General features: G+C 52.1%; 1 protein-coding gene across 2 annotated transcripts; it reads right to left on the minus strand.

Moving 5' to 3' along the window:
* Window positions 1–7,075: 7,075 nt before the first annotated feature.
* Mlec (malectin) lies at window positions 7,076–17,337 on the minus strand. 2 transcript variants are annotated; one of them, XM_021186998.2, is made up of 5 exons: window positions 16,956–17,337; window positions 9,864–10,042; window positions 9,252–9,428; window positions 9,116–9,173; window positions 7,076–7,389 (listed from the first exon to the last, which is right to left on the minus strand). In XM_021186998.2, the coding sequence occupies exons 1-5, from the start codon at window positions 17,188–17,190 to the stop codon at window positions 7,160–7,162; spliced, it is 879 nt and encodes a 292-aa protein (XP_021042657.1). In that variant the 5' UTR covers window positions 17,191–17,337; the 3' UTR covers window positions 7,076–7,159. The 2 variants fall into 2 exon arrangements, with proteins under 2 accessions (XP_021042657.1, XP_029389506.1); XM_029533646.1 differs by lacking the exon at window positions 16,956–17,337 and adding an exon at window positions 16,320–16,914.
* Window positions 17,338–18,946: the final 1,609 nt, after the last annotated feature.

An 18,946-nucleotide genomic window follows, 5' to 3' on the forward strand; every position in this document is an offset into this window, starting at 1 on the left:
TTTACATACAGAGTGAGTTCCAGGACATCCAGGGCCACACAGTGAAACCCTGAATCGAAAAAAACCAAAACCAACCAACCAAACAAAAAAGTCATAAATTAATTTTATTTATTTATTGAGGTTTCATCATATAGCCCTAGCTGGCCTAGAACTTGCTATGTAACCTGGCTGGTCAAACCTCAAACAAATCCATCCATTTGCCTCTACCTCCTAGGTGCTGGAATCAAAGCCACCATGCAGCCGCAAACATTTTTTTTTTTTTTTAGTACAAGGTCTGAGCCAAAGAGGAAGGGGGTTTGCTTTCTACAACTCTAGGTAGCCAAGAACAAACAAAACTAAGACTCTCGGGAGCCTCCATGCTCCACCCCTTTTGCCTTGACCCCCTCACCTTTGCTCAGAGAAGCTTTCCAGTAACTGTGAGAATATCACCTCTCCCCCTCTATGGAGGATGGGGCGGGGATGGGGGGGTGTTAAGTATGGAGGAAGATCTGGCTCGCAGGCTCCAGCCAACCCGGAGCCTGATTTCCTAAGTAAGATTAATATCTAGACCCACAGAGTGGTCCAACCCAACAGCTGTGCTTGGCCCATCCTCTTCTGTCAGACAATGTCCCCCCCCTACTGCAGTGCTTTTTCAGGTCCCATCCCCATTTGGCAGGTCCTGCTGCTCTGCTAAATAATAGTAACCCCTATCCCTAAATGAGTAAAGAAGTTTGCCTTGGAGAGGGATCAGCCAGATCCCTGTTCTTGGGCCCCCAAGAACAGAATCCACCAACACTGGGCTTTAAAGAGTTAAGTGCTGAATTCCACCATAGATAGGGTAACCCAGCAGGCAGGGCCAACTCCATCCTTCATCACACAGAGCCAGAAACTACCACTGCTGTTTGGCGAAACCATGGGTATGTTCTGGGGACATAGCTCAACATTCTGGGGAAGTGGAAGGCAGCAGAGAGTAATCACCAAGACTAAGTAAGCATGGTGGCCCTAACTTTTGACCCCAGCATTCAGGATGTGGAGATGGGCAGTGAGCTCTGGGGGTTGGAGACCAGCCTCATCTACATAGTGAGTTCCAGGCCAACCAGGTTACTTACTGAGACCCTGATGCAAAAGTAGATAAATAAACCAAGAATCCAGTTTGTTGGGGTTTTTTGTTTTCTTTTTTTTTTTCTTTTCTTGCTCTGTGGTCATGGGAAAACACAGTGACATCTGTAAAGTGCTTGGCGTTGTGGCCAGCCTATTTCAAAGGTTCACTTGAGGACAGCTAGTTAGTCTAGCTGGAGGAAGTGTTTGGATGGATACTGATGGCAGAAGACTGGCTCCAGTCATGACCAATTCCTAACCAGCTCGAGGCAAACAACTGCTATCTTGAGCTTCTTGTACTGCAGCTTTAAAACAGGACTGATACGTGTTAGGGAGGGGGGGAAAATTCCTTCCTGCATTTGGGCCTTCCACCTGCCAGGGAAGGGGAAGGCGAGAGAAATATTCTATGGCTTCGCTTGCAGGTCGCCTCTCAGACATAGCTGGAGGAGACTCGGTGTGTCTCTCAACAGTCAAGGCTGGGCATTGCAGTCAGATCCAAACAGCACACGCTGACCTGACTATTCCTGGAGTGCTGGCTGAAGTGGTCAGGCTAAGGTTTGGGAGGAAGTGTGTACCCGTTTGTGTCTGGACATCAGGTGACAACCGGTGGGAATGCTGGATCTCTCCTTCCCCTTAGCTTGGTAGCAAGAACCTTTACTCGCTGAGCCATCTTGCCAGCCCCAAGCGAGACAAGAATGTCATGTCATTAGTCCTCCATGGCCTCTCTTTCCTCCCCTTCTCTTACACTTGTGTCTACTATTATGGGGGTGGGGGGGACACACATTTACTTATCTGTTGGGGAGGGGAGGTGCCACAGCTTGTGTCAGCGCCCGCCCTCTCCCTCCCCCCCCTCCTCTCTCTCTCCCTCCACACTCTGAGGGTCAAGTTCAGGTGATCAGGATCAGTTTTGGTGACAGCTGAGCCACCTCCCTGGTCTTTCTTAGGGGTGGGGGTGGGGAGTCTAGCCTGACAGTTTAACTGAGTACTTAATTGGACATGGTCTTCAATTCCTGATCCTCCCAACCGTTGGGATGACAAATGCGTGCCGCCACAGCCAGCTCACCATCACACTTTTTGAGTTAAATTAAGTCTCAACACGGAGTATCACTGCAAATTGTTTATTAAAACACAAAGCAATGGACAGTGAAAAACATCCTGATTTTTTACTTTTTGGTGGGAGTGGGGTGGGGCATGAAAGGGGTAGAGATGGATGGAGACAGCCCAGAAGGAACAGCAGCTCGACCTACTCCTGCTGCTGCCCTGGCCAGCCAGGTTCAAGGTCCCTCATACACCTTGCCTCACAGCTGTAGATGCACGGTGTGGCCTTGCAGGGAAAGATGGGAAAAGCAAGCGCTGCAGAGGCTAAGGACTTGATGCCTGCTCTCCAGTACTGGACTCCACAAGCAGCCAGGTTCAATACTGAGGGACACGGTCAGTTTCCTCACAAGCCAGGCCGGCCATAGTGGTTGAAGAGGCTGCCCTGAGCTTAAAATGGACAGCCATTCTATAGGGGGGGGACTCTGTGAAAAGGTAATGTTCCTTAACGCCAATGAAGGAACTAATCCAGGGTCAAATTTCTTTTCATTCCCTGGATCGTGGCACACTAGGAAAGAGAAGAACCAAGAACGTCTCTTTCCCTAGTTTTGCCAAGTCTCCCCTCCCACCTGGCACCTCAACTGTTTCCTGACAGTTGTCCTCTGTAAGGACGGAAAGCACACTTGAGTTTGTTGTTGTTTTTCCTCATACTGAAATAAAGCACTAAGCTCAAAATAGAGGTGAGGATGGAGCTCTGCTTCTCCCGATGCTATGTGCTCCCATCACACACGACTGCCTGGATGCGAGCGTGCCAAGGCCTCATCTGCCAACTTCCGCAGGCACTACCGTTTCCCTGGCTGCCAGCACAATCCTGGCCCCTTGTTTTTACACTCCCGAGAAGCCCATCCCAAGAGATGCACTCTGTTCTTTTCCTGCCAATCCAATCAGTCCCCAGATCTGCTCTTATCAAGACGATCTGGCCACCTAGGACGACAACGCAAAAGCAGCCTGAGAAAGACAGGACAGATCGGCAGCAGCCATCTGCGGCGTACGGAGAAAGCGGCCTCCCTGGGCAGCTGGCCACCAGTGCCATGCCAATCGTCTATCCTTGCCCCTCTCCTGTGTTGGGGAAGCCCAACACAGATAGTTTTAGATAAACCTGGGAGATAAAGCTGCCCTGAGCTCTCCGGTGTAAGCAGTAAGGCTTCTTTGCAATTTTCTTAGCGCTCTTTGATCCATAATTACATCTTCCCTATAAGAGAGGCCGAGCTCTTCTGCAATCTGTGAGCAGATCGTGCGTGTCTGCGGTTTGTCGGTGTAGCCTCTGTCAGTCTTACCTGAGAGTCACCTTCTTCAGAGGCCACAGCACGAGGCCTAAAGTCACCTCCCTAGCTCAGCCTTTTAACAGCAGGAGCATCTGTTAGTCTCTTTTGAGAATGCTCACGTGCTCTGCCAGGTCTTTATAGAGTCACAGAGAAGAGTCACATGTGGTGGCCACAATTCCTTCCATTAAGGTTCCTCAAGGCAAGAAGACACTTGCATTGTGTCAGAGTAGGCCAGCAAGAAGGGGGATAGATAGGGCAAAAGCCCACAGTGGGGACCATCAGACCCTCCCAGACCTGGATCTAGAGGGGATGCCCACCTGACTCAGAGCAGGAGAAAAAAAGGCACTGTGCTGACCGGGGCGGGTGGTCCCCAGTTCCCAGGGAGGAGAGAGAGCCTGCTGACTCCCTGCTGACTCCTCCCTGGACTCTGAAAGCTGAGCAGTTTCTAAGGACAGGGCTCTGTGCGCTAAGAGAAGGGAGTACTGTGGCTGTTCCTCAGCTCCTTAGCTAAGACTCTAGACCAGGGCCAGGCCCTTCCCAGGAGAGGCAGGGATGAGACAAGGAGGAGAAATTCCTTAAAACAGAAGCTTCTCAACAAAACTCAAGTCAAACCACAGTTGTAACCTGCTCCCAGGCACACAGTGCGGCTCAGCTCTGCCCACTCACGAGATGAGGCGAGACGCTCAGTAGGAGCAGGAGCAAAGGTCACACACTTCATCAAGAGGCAGCGCCTCTCGCACGATGGGCATTTGAAGGCTGCCTTTCAAAGGCCAGATCTGTGGGTGTCTAGTGAGCAGCTGCCCCTCAGGACTGCAGACTTTCCAAACAATAGATTTAATGGTTTCGGGACATGAATCCCACAAATCGTTTCTTGGCACAATGTTTAAGAGAGTTTGAGTTAAGACCTAAAGCAATCCAGTCAGAGGCCGGCTGGCCCCCGACTGCCCTAAACCACACAGAACCTGGACTCTCAACCCAGCTGTCCCTGCTTGCTCCTCCCAAGACATCACCAGAACCACACTCTGCTCTTTTCCCTTTCTCTCTAGTGGCTGGATCAGTGGGCTCTAACATCCTAGGTCAGAGTATAGCTCAAACAGAAAACCCTGGCCTCTCCTGGCCCACTCCCTGACTGGCACCACCCACAGCTCCCAATCCCAGGCAACTCCTTGTTCTAGCGCAAAACACAGCGGGGAACAAACAGTGCAAAAAGCAACATGAACAATGGAGCGATTCTTGACATACACAATACAGAAATAAAAATAAAGTGTGCCCCACCCAGCCCCTTTAACCCAAACCTCACGTACCTACATCATCTTAGAGGGAGGGGAAAGCTTTCAAGTTCAACGTCAAACAGCTCATTAGTTGGGCAGGCTTGGCTTAGGGAATCCACCCCAGCCTCCGCCACACTCCTTCCCTTCTGTTTCCTCTCTTCCCTTTTAGTTTTTGTTAGCTACAGAAAGATGTTCCTTCCGTTCAGACACACTAGAGAGGAAAGCACCCGTCCCTATCCCTCCGGGAAGGGGTGGGCTTGGAAACAGAAGCAGAAGCCGAACCGCTTGGCTTACAGTACCATTAGGAAATGGCCCAGGAGTCAGGGTTTCCTTCTGAGACTCTGAGTCACCAAAGGGATGCGCTGGGGTGAGAAAGCAGGACCCCTCCTTCCTCAGAGACCCAGGCAGACAAGGTGACATGGAGGCAGCTGCTCTCCTTTACCTCGTTTAATATGCTGACAGTGGCCCGTAGCTTTGTAAATAGGGATGGACCGGGAACCAGAGCCTCCGTCAGAAACCCGATTAGTCAGGACATCTGTTGCCCTAGGCAGGCAGTTCCCAAGACCAGGGCAGGAAGTACCTAGGCGTCCTGTAGAAGCAGGACCTCTGCAAGTGCAACTTCGGGCCACAGCCATGCAGCTGCCACCTCAGTACCCTAGGGCTAGCCTAAGTCACAGAGAACACAGGACACAGTTCTCAAATGACTAAGTGCTGGCCTGGAGTAACCATTAGGAGCCAGTCAAGACATGGCCCGAGAGCGACTTACTGTGTCTGTCACACAGCTCAGATATCTGATAAGGAGATATCTGACAAGGCAAACTCAAACACATTCAGAAATAAGGGCCTGGCCTGAGACTCACACGGCTCCAACTCTAGCCGAAGCAAAGCCTGCTGCTTCTGACCTAGAAAATCCCTTTTATCGCAGCTGGGCTGTCCCTCACTGTGTCTTAACTGACACACAGATGAAGGTGACCAAAAGGAAGATGGGGGCCACAGAAACTTCATCCCCTACAGAGGTGTTTACTGGGAATTTGAGACAGACACTTAGATGCTAAAGTTAGACATTCGGAGCCTCCAGAACTACGGCTGACTAGGATCTTTGAGTCCCACGTACTTGGATGGAATTTAACTGCTACTTGGACAGGGGAGGGGAGGGCAGGAGAGCTTACTATTATCATCAGTGAGAAACACAGCTGCAGCCAGTCTCAGTTCTTTGGGGTGACTCTAGGCCTAAGCCTAAACTAACTGAAAGAGGACAGAGGACACAGGGACAGATGGACATCAGATTCTGGACATTCTAAACAGTGGTCAGTCACTTGGCAGGGCTCAGGTCTCTGAGGTTGCTAACATAAGCCTTTTCTAATCCAAAGACCAGAAGAGACTTTTAAGGTCAAGTGTTCTGTTGCTGCAGGCTGGAAAGCATCCTCGTGCCCTGGCAGCAAGACCCTATGGAGGGGCCGGAAGAGCTGCTGGCTCAGGAATTCAGAGAGGGAGGTACCAACAAGGTGAGGTGGTGGGGGTCGGACACCCCAGCAGAGACCACTCCAATCTCCTGTCCCCCGCCCGGTTTTGACAATAACTTAGCTCTGTGGTTAAGAAGTGAGAAATTTCAAATAAACCAGATTAAGAGAAAAATCAAGAAGAAATCAAGTCCTCAACAGGCACTAAAATCAAAACGATTTGTTGTAGGAACAAGCTGTAGGCGATTTGAGGACCTGACATACACTAGTCGTCTTGGATACCAGACAGTCCTCTAACTGGCACACATCAGGATGAGAGATGACAATGAAGATACATCAAAAGATTAACCCAGACAGGCTTCCCAGGAAGGAAGCACTGACTTTCTCTTCCACACCTTTGTCTTTACCGTCCCAATTATCTATCTCCACACACACACTTGGAACACCACGACTGCTGAAATCACATCTGACAGAAACTCAGAACACGCCCAACTCCAGTGTGGTCTTTCCAGGTTATGTGACATTTTCCTGCTGTTTGTTAATGTCTAACCTAAAAAAACCCAGGACCTGTGACTGCTCTGAGTTCAGAGTCCTTCCTACTGGGTATATAATGAGGATCCTCGGAGAGGAAGGATCCGCTCCCTAAGTACCCCAGAGAACAGAGAGCTGGGGTGGGGCCAGCTAGGCAGAGCAGGACTGAGCACTCGGCAACCAGTGTTGGTGGGAGTGACCCCACTCACTCTGCTTTTCTTATCTCTTTCCGTGTGTGTGTGTGTGTGTGTGTGTGTGTGTGTGTGTGTCTGTCTGTCTGTCTGTCTGTCTATGTGAGCACGTGTGTGTGTGTGTGTGTGTGTGTGTGTGTGTGAGCACATGTGTGTATGCGTGCTGTTTAATTTGTTTTCTCTTTTGCTAAACACTGAAGAATACAGAAACCAACAAGTCTGGCTTCTTCCGCACTCCCCTCCACCCTGCTGAGGACGGCCATTTGTTCTCACAAGCGGCAGAGGCAGAAGAGGGTTGGGATGAACACTCCGAAGGCCACCAGGATGGGGAACATGAGGCTGCTGTTGTCCGAGGCATAGGGGTTAGGTGTGCGGGGGCCTGACTGCACCCTGTTCTTGTTGGTCTGTCTTTTGAGACTTGACCCCTCGTCGTATTCTTCTTCCTCCTCCTCCTCTTCTTTCTTCTCCAATCCTGGATGAGGCTGCAGCTTTGGTACATCTAATAGAAAAAGAAAAACCCTTTAAGTACACTAAAACCCAGAGCATCTACATGAGACCATTCAGAGCCGTAAATGGGTCACACTAGAGAGACTTCTGTGACCTAGCCAGGTCCACAGGGAGGGGTAGAAATTATCTCTAACCTAAACAGCAGAGCAGTAATCATATTCAGGTTTTACCTAAAAAGTAATACAGGGCCTTCCCCAGAGGAAGTTATCTCTCCTCCCCGACTCATGTCTTCAAAGCTCCGAGAGGCCCACAATAGGCAGGGACAGTGATCTGAGAGCTAAAACTCAAAGTTGTCCTTCTGACACCATACCGGAGACTGCTCTACCAGGCCCTGCTTCCCAGCCTCACCTCACCTCTGTCCCAGCTCCTAAGGAACCCAAGCAGAGCCTGGTGTATAGTGTCACCTTCCTAGAAGATCCGTGTCAGCACTGGGCAGGAGGGAAGGTGTCAGGACAAAAGGATGGGGCTGAAGGTACAGCTCTGTGCTTGAGAGCACTGGGCGCTCTTCCTCTTGGAAGACCTAGGCTCCCAACACCGACACGGCGGCTCACGGCCACCATGGCATAACCGCAGTTCCAGTTTCTCTTCTGAGTTCTGAGAACACTACACATGTGGTGCATATATACAACACACACACTAACACACTCACACACTCACACTCACACACACACACTCACACAAGTACATGCACACAGACAAAATACTAATACACATAAAATAAGTCTAAAAAATTAAAGATATGACTTTCCATGTATTCAAGACAAGATGGGAAACAGCACAGAGAAAAGATGGAAGAGAAAACCCAGTAAGATGCCGAGTTTTCCCTGCAGAAACCAGCTGGGAAGCTGTCAGCCGAGCCACCTAAGCCCTGAGTGGGAGATGACCGAGGCTGAACTCCAAGGTCACGGAGCCACTGACCGTTATCTCAGGGCCCTGAAGCTGCACCTACCCAAACCCACGGGGACTCTTATTTTTGTCTTTTTCTCCAAAGAACCAGAGCCCAAACCACAAATGGAACTTAAGACATGTTTCAGGTAATTCTAGTACATTTACTGTGCATGTGTGTGTGCATGTGTATGTGCATGTGCGAACGTGTGCGCCCACGCATGCACACAAGCCATGGTGGAGGTCAGAGGACAAGCTGTGGGATCAGTTCTGTCTGCCTATCATGGGGTTCCTGGGATCATATTCAGGTCAGTGGTCTCAGCAGCAGAGGTGACTTTCCTGCCAGTCCTCAGGTAATTCTGAGTGAAATAACGGGGAAGGAACCCCAAAAGGAGCCATCACCAATCCCAACTCATAGAGCAGTTTCCACTTTGTGTCAGAGGCAGGGTGTGGGGGAGCACACCTTTCCTGCCAGCACTAGGGAGACTGAGGCAGGAGACTCTCTTGTGAGTCAAGGACAACAGCTTGGTCTACACAGTGAGTTCCAGGACAGCCAGGACAAGAGAAACTCCATCTCAAGAGGAGGAAAAAAAGATTCTGTCAAAGACCGACTGTTGATTAAACAGTAACAGGCAAGATGAACACAGACTTGACTTGAACCCTTTGTGGCCAGCACCAGGAGATACTTTGTCCCTATATGTGTGACTGGGAGTCCCCTATGATGTGGCTTTAAGTATTCCCGAAGCAATGCCCAGCTGGATTATGGCACGCACCCTCCAGCATACCCTTCAGCACGAGTGAGTCACGGAGCACAAGGCAAAATCCTAACTCACCGTCTACTGTCCCGGCCAGGATGTAGAGCGCACAGACTTTGGGATTGTCATAGTACCCCTAGAAAAGGAAAGGCACAGTCAGGCCACGGGCAGCGCATCTTCTCCTCCCTCCCACAGGAGGCCCAGCCGCCATTACCTTGACAAACTCGATGTAGAGCTTCCCTGTGAAGGTGGACACCTCCCCCTGCACACTCAGCTTCCCCTTCCGGATGCTCATCGGGATGATTTCATCATGGGCCGTGCTGTGCCCAACACGGTCAAAGATGTCCAAGTCCTTCACCACCACATGGCCATTCAACCGGACATCAAACACCTTCCCGGAGTAAAAGACAAGACAGTGTTAACACCACCCGCTTTAGACCCCTCAAGACATCAGACATGCACCTGCTCGGTCGGGCCTCATAACTTAAGTTATGGCTCTGGACACACTCCAAGGTGGCTGTAGTCCTCCACCAGAGCCAAGGCAGCCACGGCCCTTGGCTGCCAAGGTTCCATGCTGGCCTTACAGGGAAAAAGCAGACAGACTGAACCAGGGACGCCAACGCAGGGGACAAGCTGCTGAGAGTCGGGGAAGGAAGTGAGCAGGAGGTTCCTAAAAGGACCCAAGACAGGTACAGCCAATGGGCAGGGGGAGGACATTTCTCCAGGGTGGGAGGATCCTCACAGTTTCTACACTGGCTTCAGAGTACTGAACTGTTCAAAAGCAGCTGTGCGCCACTGGCCAAGCAGGAACCTCAACACCCCTCACCTTCTGCTGAGACTGTGCAAAGTAGACCTCAGCAAACTTCAACACCAGCACATAGTCACCCTCCTCCTTGACCGGTACTTCGTAGCCAAAGGTCTCTTCGTTGTACCGCTCTGTCTGATATAGGATCTGGTCCTCCGGGGTGGAGCGCAGGATTGGCAGTTTCATGCCATAGTCTGAGGCTAAGGAAAACACAAAGAGAAGGCACATCAGAGGCAGATGAGGAAGAGTGGGGACCTGGCAGAGACATTGCCAGGGCAACGCTCTAGTAACTCTCCCAGCAGAAGGGGCCACTCCCTCTGCATCTGGTTCCAAAGAGAGTTCACACAAAGACAAGAATCAGATAGCTGCTGACATAGAAGAGAAACATCAAAGGAACCAAACAGGAATCACGTCAGCAGAACTTTAAATTTAGTTCCTGGGCATGCTGGGAAAGGGTGGGAACGAGCCAGTCTAGTCCTTGACGTAAAGGGAATGAGGTGCTGCAGAGCTCGTCAAGGAGAGTCTCAGGGAAAACCTCCCGAGACCAGGGAACAGCCAGCGACTCTCATCAGTTCTCCTGGGTTTTCTGTCTAAACCAACCTGGTTATCTGTCAGGGAAGCCACTCTTACTTTTACATTTATTAAATTACTTACTACAAACAATAAACTACCTGTACTTTTTTTGTTGTTGTTTTTCAAAATTTTTATTCAAAAAGTTCCCAAGCTGGCAAAGAAAAAGAGTCTCGGGCTGGTGAGATGGCTCAGTGGGTAAGAGCACCCGACTGCGCTTCCGAAGGTCCCGAGTTCAAATCCCAGCAACCACATGGTGGCTCATAACCATCTGTAACAAGATCTGACGCCCTCTTTTGGTGTGTCTGAAGCCAGCTACAGTATACTTACATATAATAAATAAAAAAAAAGAAAAGAAAAAAAGAAAAAGAGGCTCATAAAAGAGGGGACGGTGTTCTGCAACGTCCTCCAACTGCAACGATCTTACATGACTGAGTTCACCTCCGCTGCCCTCACCACCGCCTCGCTCCATTAAACCAATGTTCTTTTTTTGTTGTTGTTTTTTGTTTTTTTGAGACAAGGTTTCTCTGTGTAGCTCTGGCTGTCCCGGAACTCACTCTGTAGACCAGGCTGGCCTCGAACTCAGAAATCCACCTGCCTCTGCTGCCCAAGTGCTGGGATTAAAGGTGTGAGCCACCACGCCTGGCCCTAAACCCATGTTCTACCCAGGCTCTGCTCAGTAGCCACTCAGTGCAGCTCCTACAGCAGCAAGGCTAAAGCGCTGTGCAGTGGCAGGGCCAGCGTGAGGAGGAACAGACCCCCCTGCATCAGAATCTGCCTTCAGACTGTCTCAAGAGCCACTTCCCTGGTTTCTAGGACTGACAACAAGAGTAAAGGAGGGCCTGGAGAGATGGCTCAGCGGTTAAGAGCACCCTCTGCTCTTCCAGAGGTCCTGAGTTCAATTCCCAACAACCATATGATGGCTCACAACTATTTGTAATGAGATCTAATGCCCTCTTCTGGTGTATCTGAACAGCTACAGTGTACTCACATACATAACATAAAAGAAATCTATAAAGAAAAGAAAAGAAAAGAAAGAAAAGAAGTCCTCTCCAGCCCCCAGTCTTCTCGGTAACAAGTTGTACATGTGCTCCCACCACCCCCCCCCCCAAAGAAAAACACGAAACTTGGGTCTTTCCAAAGATTCCCCACCCTCCAGTCCCAGGCGAGGAATACTCATCCGTCCTGACAAGGACTATCGGGCTCTCCTAGCACACACAATGAGGCTTACCAGGAACTGAAGATTGTAAGCCCACCTCCCCCTGAAGACACCTGACACCCGGGTCCTTTGACAGATGGCAGACCAGCCATGACCACAGCACCCTGAACTTGTCAGAGCTCATCTGACTCACTCCTAAGAGCATCTCCCTAGAGCTCTCTCCTCCAGATCACCACCTCAAAGGACAGGACCCGGCAAAGGTGAGAGATGAGCTAAAAGTCCCACGGCTAAGGTCAAGCCCTCAGAAAAATAAACAAAACTGTTAACAGTTCCTGTAAGTGACATTAGCCTTGTGATCAGTTGCACAGAGGAGACAATGGGGCAGGAAACTCACTGTAGTTTTGTCTTCGGACTCTTCTCCCTGTATCTCCTCAGGAAATCAAAGACACATGGCTCACAAAGGATGTGGGGCTAACACGGTCTCGCTCCTTCCCAAGCGCAAAGGCCTCAGGACGCACACCTATGCAACCTCAAAGGCTATTTCTCCTCCAACTGTGTGCTAAGAATTGCCTTCTCCCAGGAGGGCGGAGACGTTTGCAAACCTGGAACATTAGCGAGATTTGTTTATTGATCGATCCACAGAAAACGCTGTGCGTGTGTGGAAACCGACCCCACCCCTCACTGGGTGGAAAACCTGAGAAACCAACAGCAGTGTTGTCTGCAGCAGCCTCAGTTCAGAAAACTGCCAAGTGAGCGAGACCGGAACAATCTGGGAGCCACTTTAACCGGCTTCCCGTTAAGCCCAAGTGGCTGTCCTAAGAGACCTGCCACAGAGTCCCAAGAGACAGAGTAGCAAAAACAGGATTTTTCTTCCCTCGCTAGCCTTTCCACACCAACAGCTAAGCAGGTTTCTTTAAGGTAGAATGAGTGGACAGTCAGCACACTGCTGAAGCCGGCACAGCACAGCTCAGTTAACCAGAAGGAAGGAGGCCACAGGGCCTATCTATGTTCTATCTGCTCTAGGGCAGCCAGGCCCGCTGGAAAATTCAACCCAGCTCGGAGTAAGACAGGCCTGGATTCAAATCCTGACCCTGTCACCTACTAAGTGATGCTGAACTAACTAGGAGTTTCTTTTAGGTCCATTTCCCCAACTGCAGTATGGGGTCATCACCCATCCACAGAACTGCAGAGACGATGAGACACCTAGAAAAACCTTAGCAGTAAGCACTAAGGAAAATACCTCTGCTCTGGGAGTTAGAACCGGGTGGGCACGCCAGCACTAGCAGGCGGGCAGAGTGCTAGGAGCCGCAAGTCAGCCTGCGGTGCAGAGCCAGCTTCAGGTCAGCAGGGCTGCAGTGAGTTCCTGTACATACATACATACGTACATACATACATACATACATACATACATACATACAAAAACAGATTAAAAGGTGGCAAGGAAATGAATTAGAAAGCTACAGCTGAAATAAAAATCTGGAACCAGCAGGAACACGTGGGTAGGACCCACCATAAAATGCTAAGTACACCTGTGACCCCAGTGCTCAGGAGGCTGAGGTAGGAGGAAGCCACAAATTCAAGGCCAATCTGGACCAGAATGAAACCTGCTGGAAACAAACAAGTGACTGCTTCCTCTAGACCCCTCCAACCACTACTTTTTTTTTTTTTTCTCAATCATTTTTTTGTTTGTTTTTGAGACAGGGTTTCTCTGTGTAGCCCTGGCTGTCCTGGAACTCACTCTGTAGACCAGGCTGGCCTCGAACTCAGAAATCCGCCTGCCTCTGCCTCCCGTGCTGGGATTAAAGGTGTGTGCCACCATGCCCGGCCATTTCTGTTGCAAGAGAGGTTAGTTTCTAATAAATAGTAATGAACGATGGGGTCAAGGAACCTATGACCTAAATCATCTACCTGTAAATTTCCAGTCCTTGGGAGGGCCCACAGAAGAAACATTCCCACTAATAGGAAACAACACAGGAACAGAACTCTACACAAACCTCCAGGCCATAAGCAAACCACGGCTCTTCCACCCCCCTTCTCCCCCACGCTCTCTACCAGCCTCTTAGCTCCTCAAGGCTAAATTCTTCCTTAGCCAAATGGCAGCCCCCAAAGGGGTCCACTTTAGGGTTAAACAGTAAGTCACCTGACTGGCTCAGGTCTCCAGACAACGTTTCTTCCCTCTGGACACACACTCTGACCTACTTTTAATTTCATGTAAAAGGCCATCAAGCAGGGAAGGAAAAAAATAAAAATAAAAAAAGACAGTAGCACTGTACCCTGCTCTGGCCAGCAGTGCTGTCGGAGGATCCTAACACGCGACAGTGTGACTGTCAGGAGGGAAGACAAGGCTCAGGGCAGTAAGCAAGGCCCTCAATCCGTACACTCTAGAGGACTATCTCCCGAGGAAAGGAAGGAGTGGCCCCGAAACCAAGCCAAGCCCTCTGTGACCTTGACATATAATATATAAAACGGCAGGGTCTCGGCACCACAGGTCACCAAGTCAAGAATCCGGAAAGCCAGACCTGGTACGAGCCGTCATCCCAGCACGTGGGACGTGAAGGCGGGATAACCAAGAGTTTAAGGTTATCCTAAAGCTACATGGCAAGATTGGGGCTAACCTGGGCAACCTGAAATGCCTTTTCCAGGCTGTGACCACTAGCGATCCCAAGGCAGAAACGAGTCAATACACATGCTATCAAGTGCCGTTAGACGCCTAAGCCGCTGGGTACCCCAGGCCACTCAGTCACGGAACGCTGAACTACAGAGACTGTAGAGAAAGGGCAAGTTCAGAGTCAGGCCAAGCCCCTTATCTGGACTAAGCTGGCAACCAACATCTGAATTCACTCGGCAGACCAGGAGCTTTCCTCAGCACGCGTGCTGCGAACAGTATCACAGCCATGTGGGAAACGAAATGTCCCACAGTGCTCCTGCGATCAGCATCAATAGCTGCCTGAAACAAGGGTCTCCAAATAAGGGGCACACCCCGCTCCCGAGAGGGCAACGCGGCCTCCACAGCTGCTCTTCCCTGGGCAGGGCCGACGCCTCAGCACACAACACACTAGAAGGCTGAATGCTCAGTGGACCCTTAAACGTAGCTGGGGCCCAGTCCTGATGATGCCAGGGAACACTACCTCAGGGACTCAGTACTAACACTCGCCGGTCTGAGCCACAGCTATGCTCAACTCCTCTTTCTCTCCGTGCCTTCATGCGGGCCACACCCAGACAAGCAGGCAGTCTGGGGCAGGGGACCTTCGCTTCTACGTTGCCCCATATGCTAGTGTCCAAAATCGGATTCCACGATGAAGGAGTCTGGCAGGTCTCACACACTGTGTATTTGCTACAATTACCCAGCCCAACCCCAACCCTGCCACACACCCACACACAGAGTGTTCTGGCACCCAGGAAACTCAATCCAAGGACAAGAGAGCCTAGCTGGCTACCGACCAGGCCAAAACTAAACCACCTGCACCAGCACCCTAAAAGCTGAGTATCTGAGTAAGAGCAATACCAGAGGACGAAAGATGGCAGTCTTAGTTTCCTGCTCTGTACTGGGGACCTAACTGTAGGACAATGGAACCCACGTATACCTGGGTATCTGAATGAAGAAGCCAGCTCTACATGGCCCTCACCACCATTATCTCAAGAGGCAAAGTCCACCAACTGTGCGGTTTCCTCAGGAGCTCCTTCCTCTCTGCCCACAGCATGAAGAAAGAGGAACACCAGCAGCAGAGGCAGTAACGACCTGCTGTTACAGAGCCTGGCTTTGGATGCCACGACCCGGAGCCCTGACTCAGCGGAAACCAGGTTCCTGGGCCCTGCATGCCAGGTCTAAACGAATTCCAGGACACAGAACGCCAGAGGACAGCCCCATGAGCCAAGACCCTTACATGTATACAAGCAAAGAGTTCTGGTTTCTTCTGTGAAACAAGCTCTCACAATGTAGCCCTGGACTGCTGACCTGGGTCTCCCTATATAAGCCAGAGATTATAGGTGTGTGCCACCACATCCAGATAAGACGCACACAATGTAACTCTATCACGACACAGAAACTGGGAGAAACTAAGCTGAACCCTTCAGTAAAGTTAAAAGAGCCACACACAAACACTGAAAAAAGATTTCTTGTTGTCTACAGAGGCATATCGCCAATTAGGCGGCCTCTGCACCCAGCATCAATATTCCAGAACATGAAACAAGAAAAACCTTTTCAAAAAAAACTTTTGCAACAGTTCTGTGTATAGTGTCCTGCTTGCATGTCTGTCTGTCTACGCACACGTGTGCCTGGTGACTATGGCAGTCAGAAAGCAGCACTGGATCCCTGGGAAGCGGAGTTATAGACAACCCTGAGCTAACATCTGGGTGCTGGGAATCAAACTTGGGTTCTCTGAGAGAACAATCGACACCCTCAACTGCCGATCCAGCTCTTCAACCGCCGGTTTTCCTTCTAAACCTGTTTTTCAATCCTACTTATAGAAGAATCTAGAGCAGTTTTCTCCAAAGAATGGATTGGGGGGGGGGGGAACCTATAACAGAAGTGCCTAGGGCAGAGACTCGAGTCCCAGCTAGTTAAATAAAAGAAAAAAGTTCGTCTACTGGGTCTAGAGACGGGCTCAAGAACCTTATTTTTAACCATCTGCTCTCAAAATTCTCATCTGGCCGTTGTGAACTGTGAAACTCTGTAAAAGCCACTTTCCCCCTAAGCTGGGATGATACTTAGGATCACGGGGGGGGGGGGGGTCACACTCAAACCTTACACAGGTTGACCTCATGGGCAGGATGGGCTGCAATGTACGGACACCGACACCGCCTTTTAAGCATACGAATTCCAAAGGAAGGTAGGGGAGGGGTGCCACAGTCAAACTTTCTCGGACTATCCCCCTTCGAAGATTCCCTGCCGTTCTGGCTAAAAATCAAAGCCCCAGTCCCGGGCTTGGAAGGGGCACGGAAAGCGGTGGGTGATCTGTAGGGTGGGCAAGCCATCTCCTGGAAACCGTCGCGATGGATGGCAGAGCAGCGGAGTCGATGACCTCCAACCTGCGAGGCCTCCAGGCGCCGAGCAAAAGGCCACCCTTGTCTTTTTTCCAATCCCAGCTTGGGTGGGATGAGGGGCTGGGGCAACGTAAGATGAGAAAGGGTCTAAATATAAACTTCTCGCCAACTCTATGCCTCGATGGCTTCTTGGGAGCTTCGAGCCAGGGCTAGGCCCTGGGTTCTGGCCAGGTCCCTGGAGGGTGGGGGGTTGGGGTGGGGGTGGGTTCACTGCAGAGAGAAACTTCGCTCCGAGGCTGTGTGGTCTCCCGGCTGGAGAGGAAGGGGTTCAAGGCCCGCAGCGGCGCCCTGCTCCCAGGCCGCGGGTTCCCCCAAAGGCTCGGCCGGAGGGGGGCTCTCACCTCGGCCCACCCGGCCTTCCAGAGGGTCCTTGCGGAAGTGGATCCCGTGCACGTCCACATGCGCCTCGCCGCCCGCGTTCACGGCCCAGATGACGCTCTCCGGCAGTCCGGCCCCGGCGGCGGCGCCGACCACGCCGAACCCCGGACCCCGGAGCTTCGGCCCCAGCAACGGCAGCAGCAGCAGCAGCCGGAGAAGCGCCACGGCGGTTCCCTCGGCTCCCCGGGGCCTCGGCATGGCGGCCACCACGGCGGGGGCAGCCCCTTGCCGACCCTCGTCCTCGGCCGGCCGCCCCCCAACTCAGGAGAACCGCGCGACGGACCGTTCTGCCTCGGCAACCCGGGACATGTCGCTCTCGGGGCCTCCTCCTCCTCCTCCTCCTTCTCCTCCTCCTCGGCCTCCCGGCGCCGCCTCCCACCTCGGGAGCAACCTACCCCGCCGCCCCGCCCTCAGCCCGGAGCGCCTCAGCCAATCAGAGGGCGGTCCTCATGAATTACCCACCACCCCGCCGAGAGCGGCCGAGCCATTGGCTGGCGCGTCCGGGGAGGGGCGTGGCCGCCTCCAGGCTCCGGCCCAACCACGGGGCGCGAGGAGGAGCGCGCGCCGAGGGAGGGGAGTTCGGTTGAAGCGGCGGTTCCATGCGGAAGTGGCGGGTGCAGCGCCCAGGCCGCCCCGGAATCCCACAGCCGGCTGGGAAAGGTGGCCTGGGCCGGGGAAGGTTTAGAGAAGGGCGCACTGACACGTCGCCAACACTTCCGGTGCTCTAAGAGCTGGGGACCGAGTCAGCTCAGAAGGGGGCGTTGCCGTCTTCTCCATCCCTCCTCCTTTAACTCAGAAGGCAAGAGCCCAGGCTCATGCAAGCCGAGCGATGGTTTGTCCCCCTGTGGGGCATCGGGACCCGTCTCTCCCTGGGATGCCATGTGTACAGGTGGCGGGGACACGCGAGTCCCGCGAGGATACGGTCCCCGCCCTCACCCCTTAGCAGGCGCGTGGAGTGTGGTAGCGCCCAGGAGGCCGTCCAATCAGAATGCTCCAACGCAGCGGAAACGCGTGGCCGTTAGGGGGAGGGGGCTCCGGGATGCCTGCGTCTCCATGGCGACGCTCCCTGGCGGGCCTGGGAACCTGAGTGGAGCTAGGGGCTTCCTCCTCCTGCTGGGGACCGCTGGCACGACCCGAGCTCCCCGCTTTGGCATTTCACCCATCGTTCTTCTGCCCTTGGGTATCTGCCTAAACTCCCATTTTTTCCCGACCCAGCCAAGCGGGGGAAGTGGAATCATTTGTTCCATAAGTACTTATCCTGTCCATACAGATGATGCCGTCAAAACATAGGAAAGCCCGGTTGGATTCGACTTTCGAAGTGGTAACATAAAACAACTCTGGGCGCGGCGACGCCAGGTGACACGTGCCTGTGTTCTCAGAGGTTGAAGCAGGAGGATTCCCGGGAGTTTTAAAAGGCCAGCTTGAGCTCCAAGAGTGCGATCCTGTCTTTATAACAATAAACAGGAGGCTGGAGAGATGGCTCGCTCAGCGGCTACAGCGATAGCTGCTTTGGCGGAGAACATGGGCATCACCCCCAGCCCGCACATGGCTGCTAAGGATGGGGTCGCAGTCTTCTGACCTTCACTGTGTGTCTGTGACACACGTAGACATACAGGTATGAAAGCCCCTGCTTGGGATTGCCAAGACCCAGGTCAAAGTTTTCTCTAAATCTGCACTCTCTCAGGACAGGTGACCTTCAGAGAGTGACAGGAGCTACAGTCTAGGACTGAGCCCCCAGGTGGGCTCCGTCCCTTTCTCAGTGGCTTCCCAGATCTGTCTGTCATCCTTTAGAGCTTTGAGCCTTGGCTGACCGAAACACCATCCATCCACTCAGAAAATTCTCCCCCTAGCCCTGCACCTCTCTCCTCTGGGAAACCAGGGTTGAGCTGAGCACGGTTCCTTCCTACCCAGGAGGTGCATTCCCCAGACTGTGACTCTGTCTCTTGCTAAGTTG

Source organism: Mus pahari, chromosome 23 (assembly GCF_900095145.1).
Source record: "Mus pahari chromosome 23, PAHARI_EIJ_v1.1, whole genome shotgun sequence".
In the NCBI taxonomy this organism is placed as follows: Eukaryota; Metazoa; Chordata; class Mammalia; order Rodentia; family Muridae; genus Mus; species Mus pahari.

Bases quoted from the DNA above. Each gene is read 5' to 3' on its own strand.
- Mlec (XM_021186998.2), bottom strand. From the start codon at position 17,190: ATGCCGAGGCCCCGGGGAGCCGAGGGAACCGCCGTGGCGCTTCTCCGG. The intron at 9,429-9,863 runs GTGAGGGGTGTT...TACTCCGGGAAG, and splicing joins TTGCACAGTCTCAGCAGAAG to GTGTTTGATGTCCGGTTGAA. The intron at 9,174-9,251 runs GTAATGGCGGCT...TTCCTTTTCTAG, and splicing joins TCTACATCGAGTTTGTCAAG to GGGTACTATGACAATCCCAA.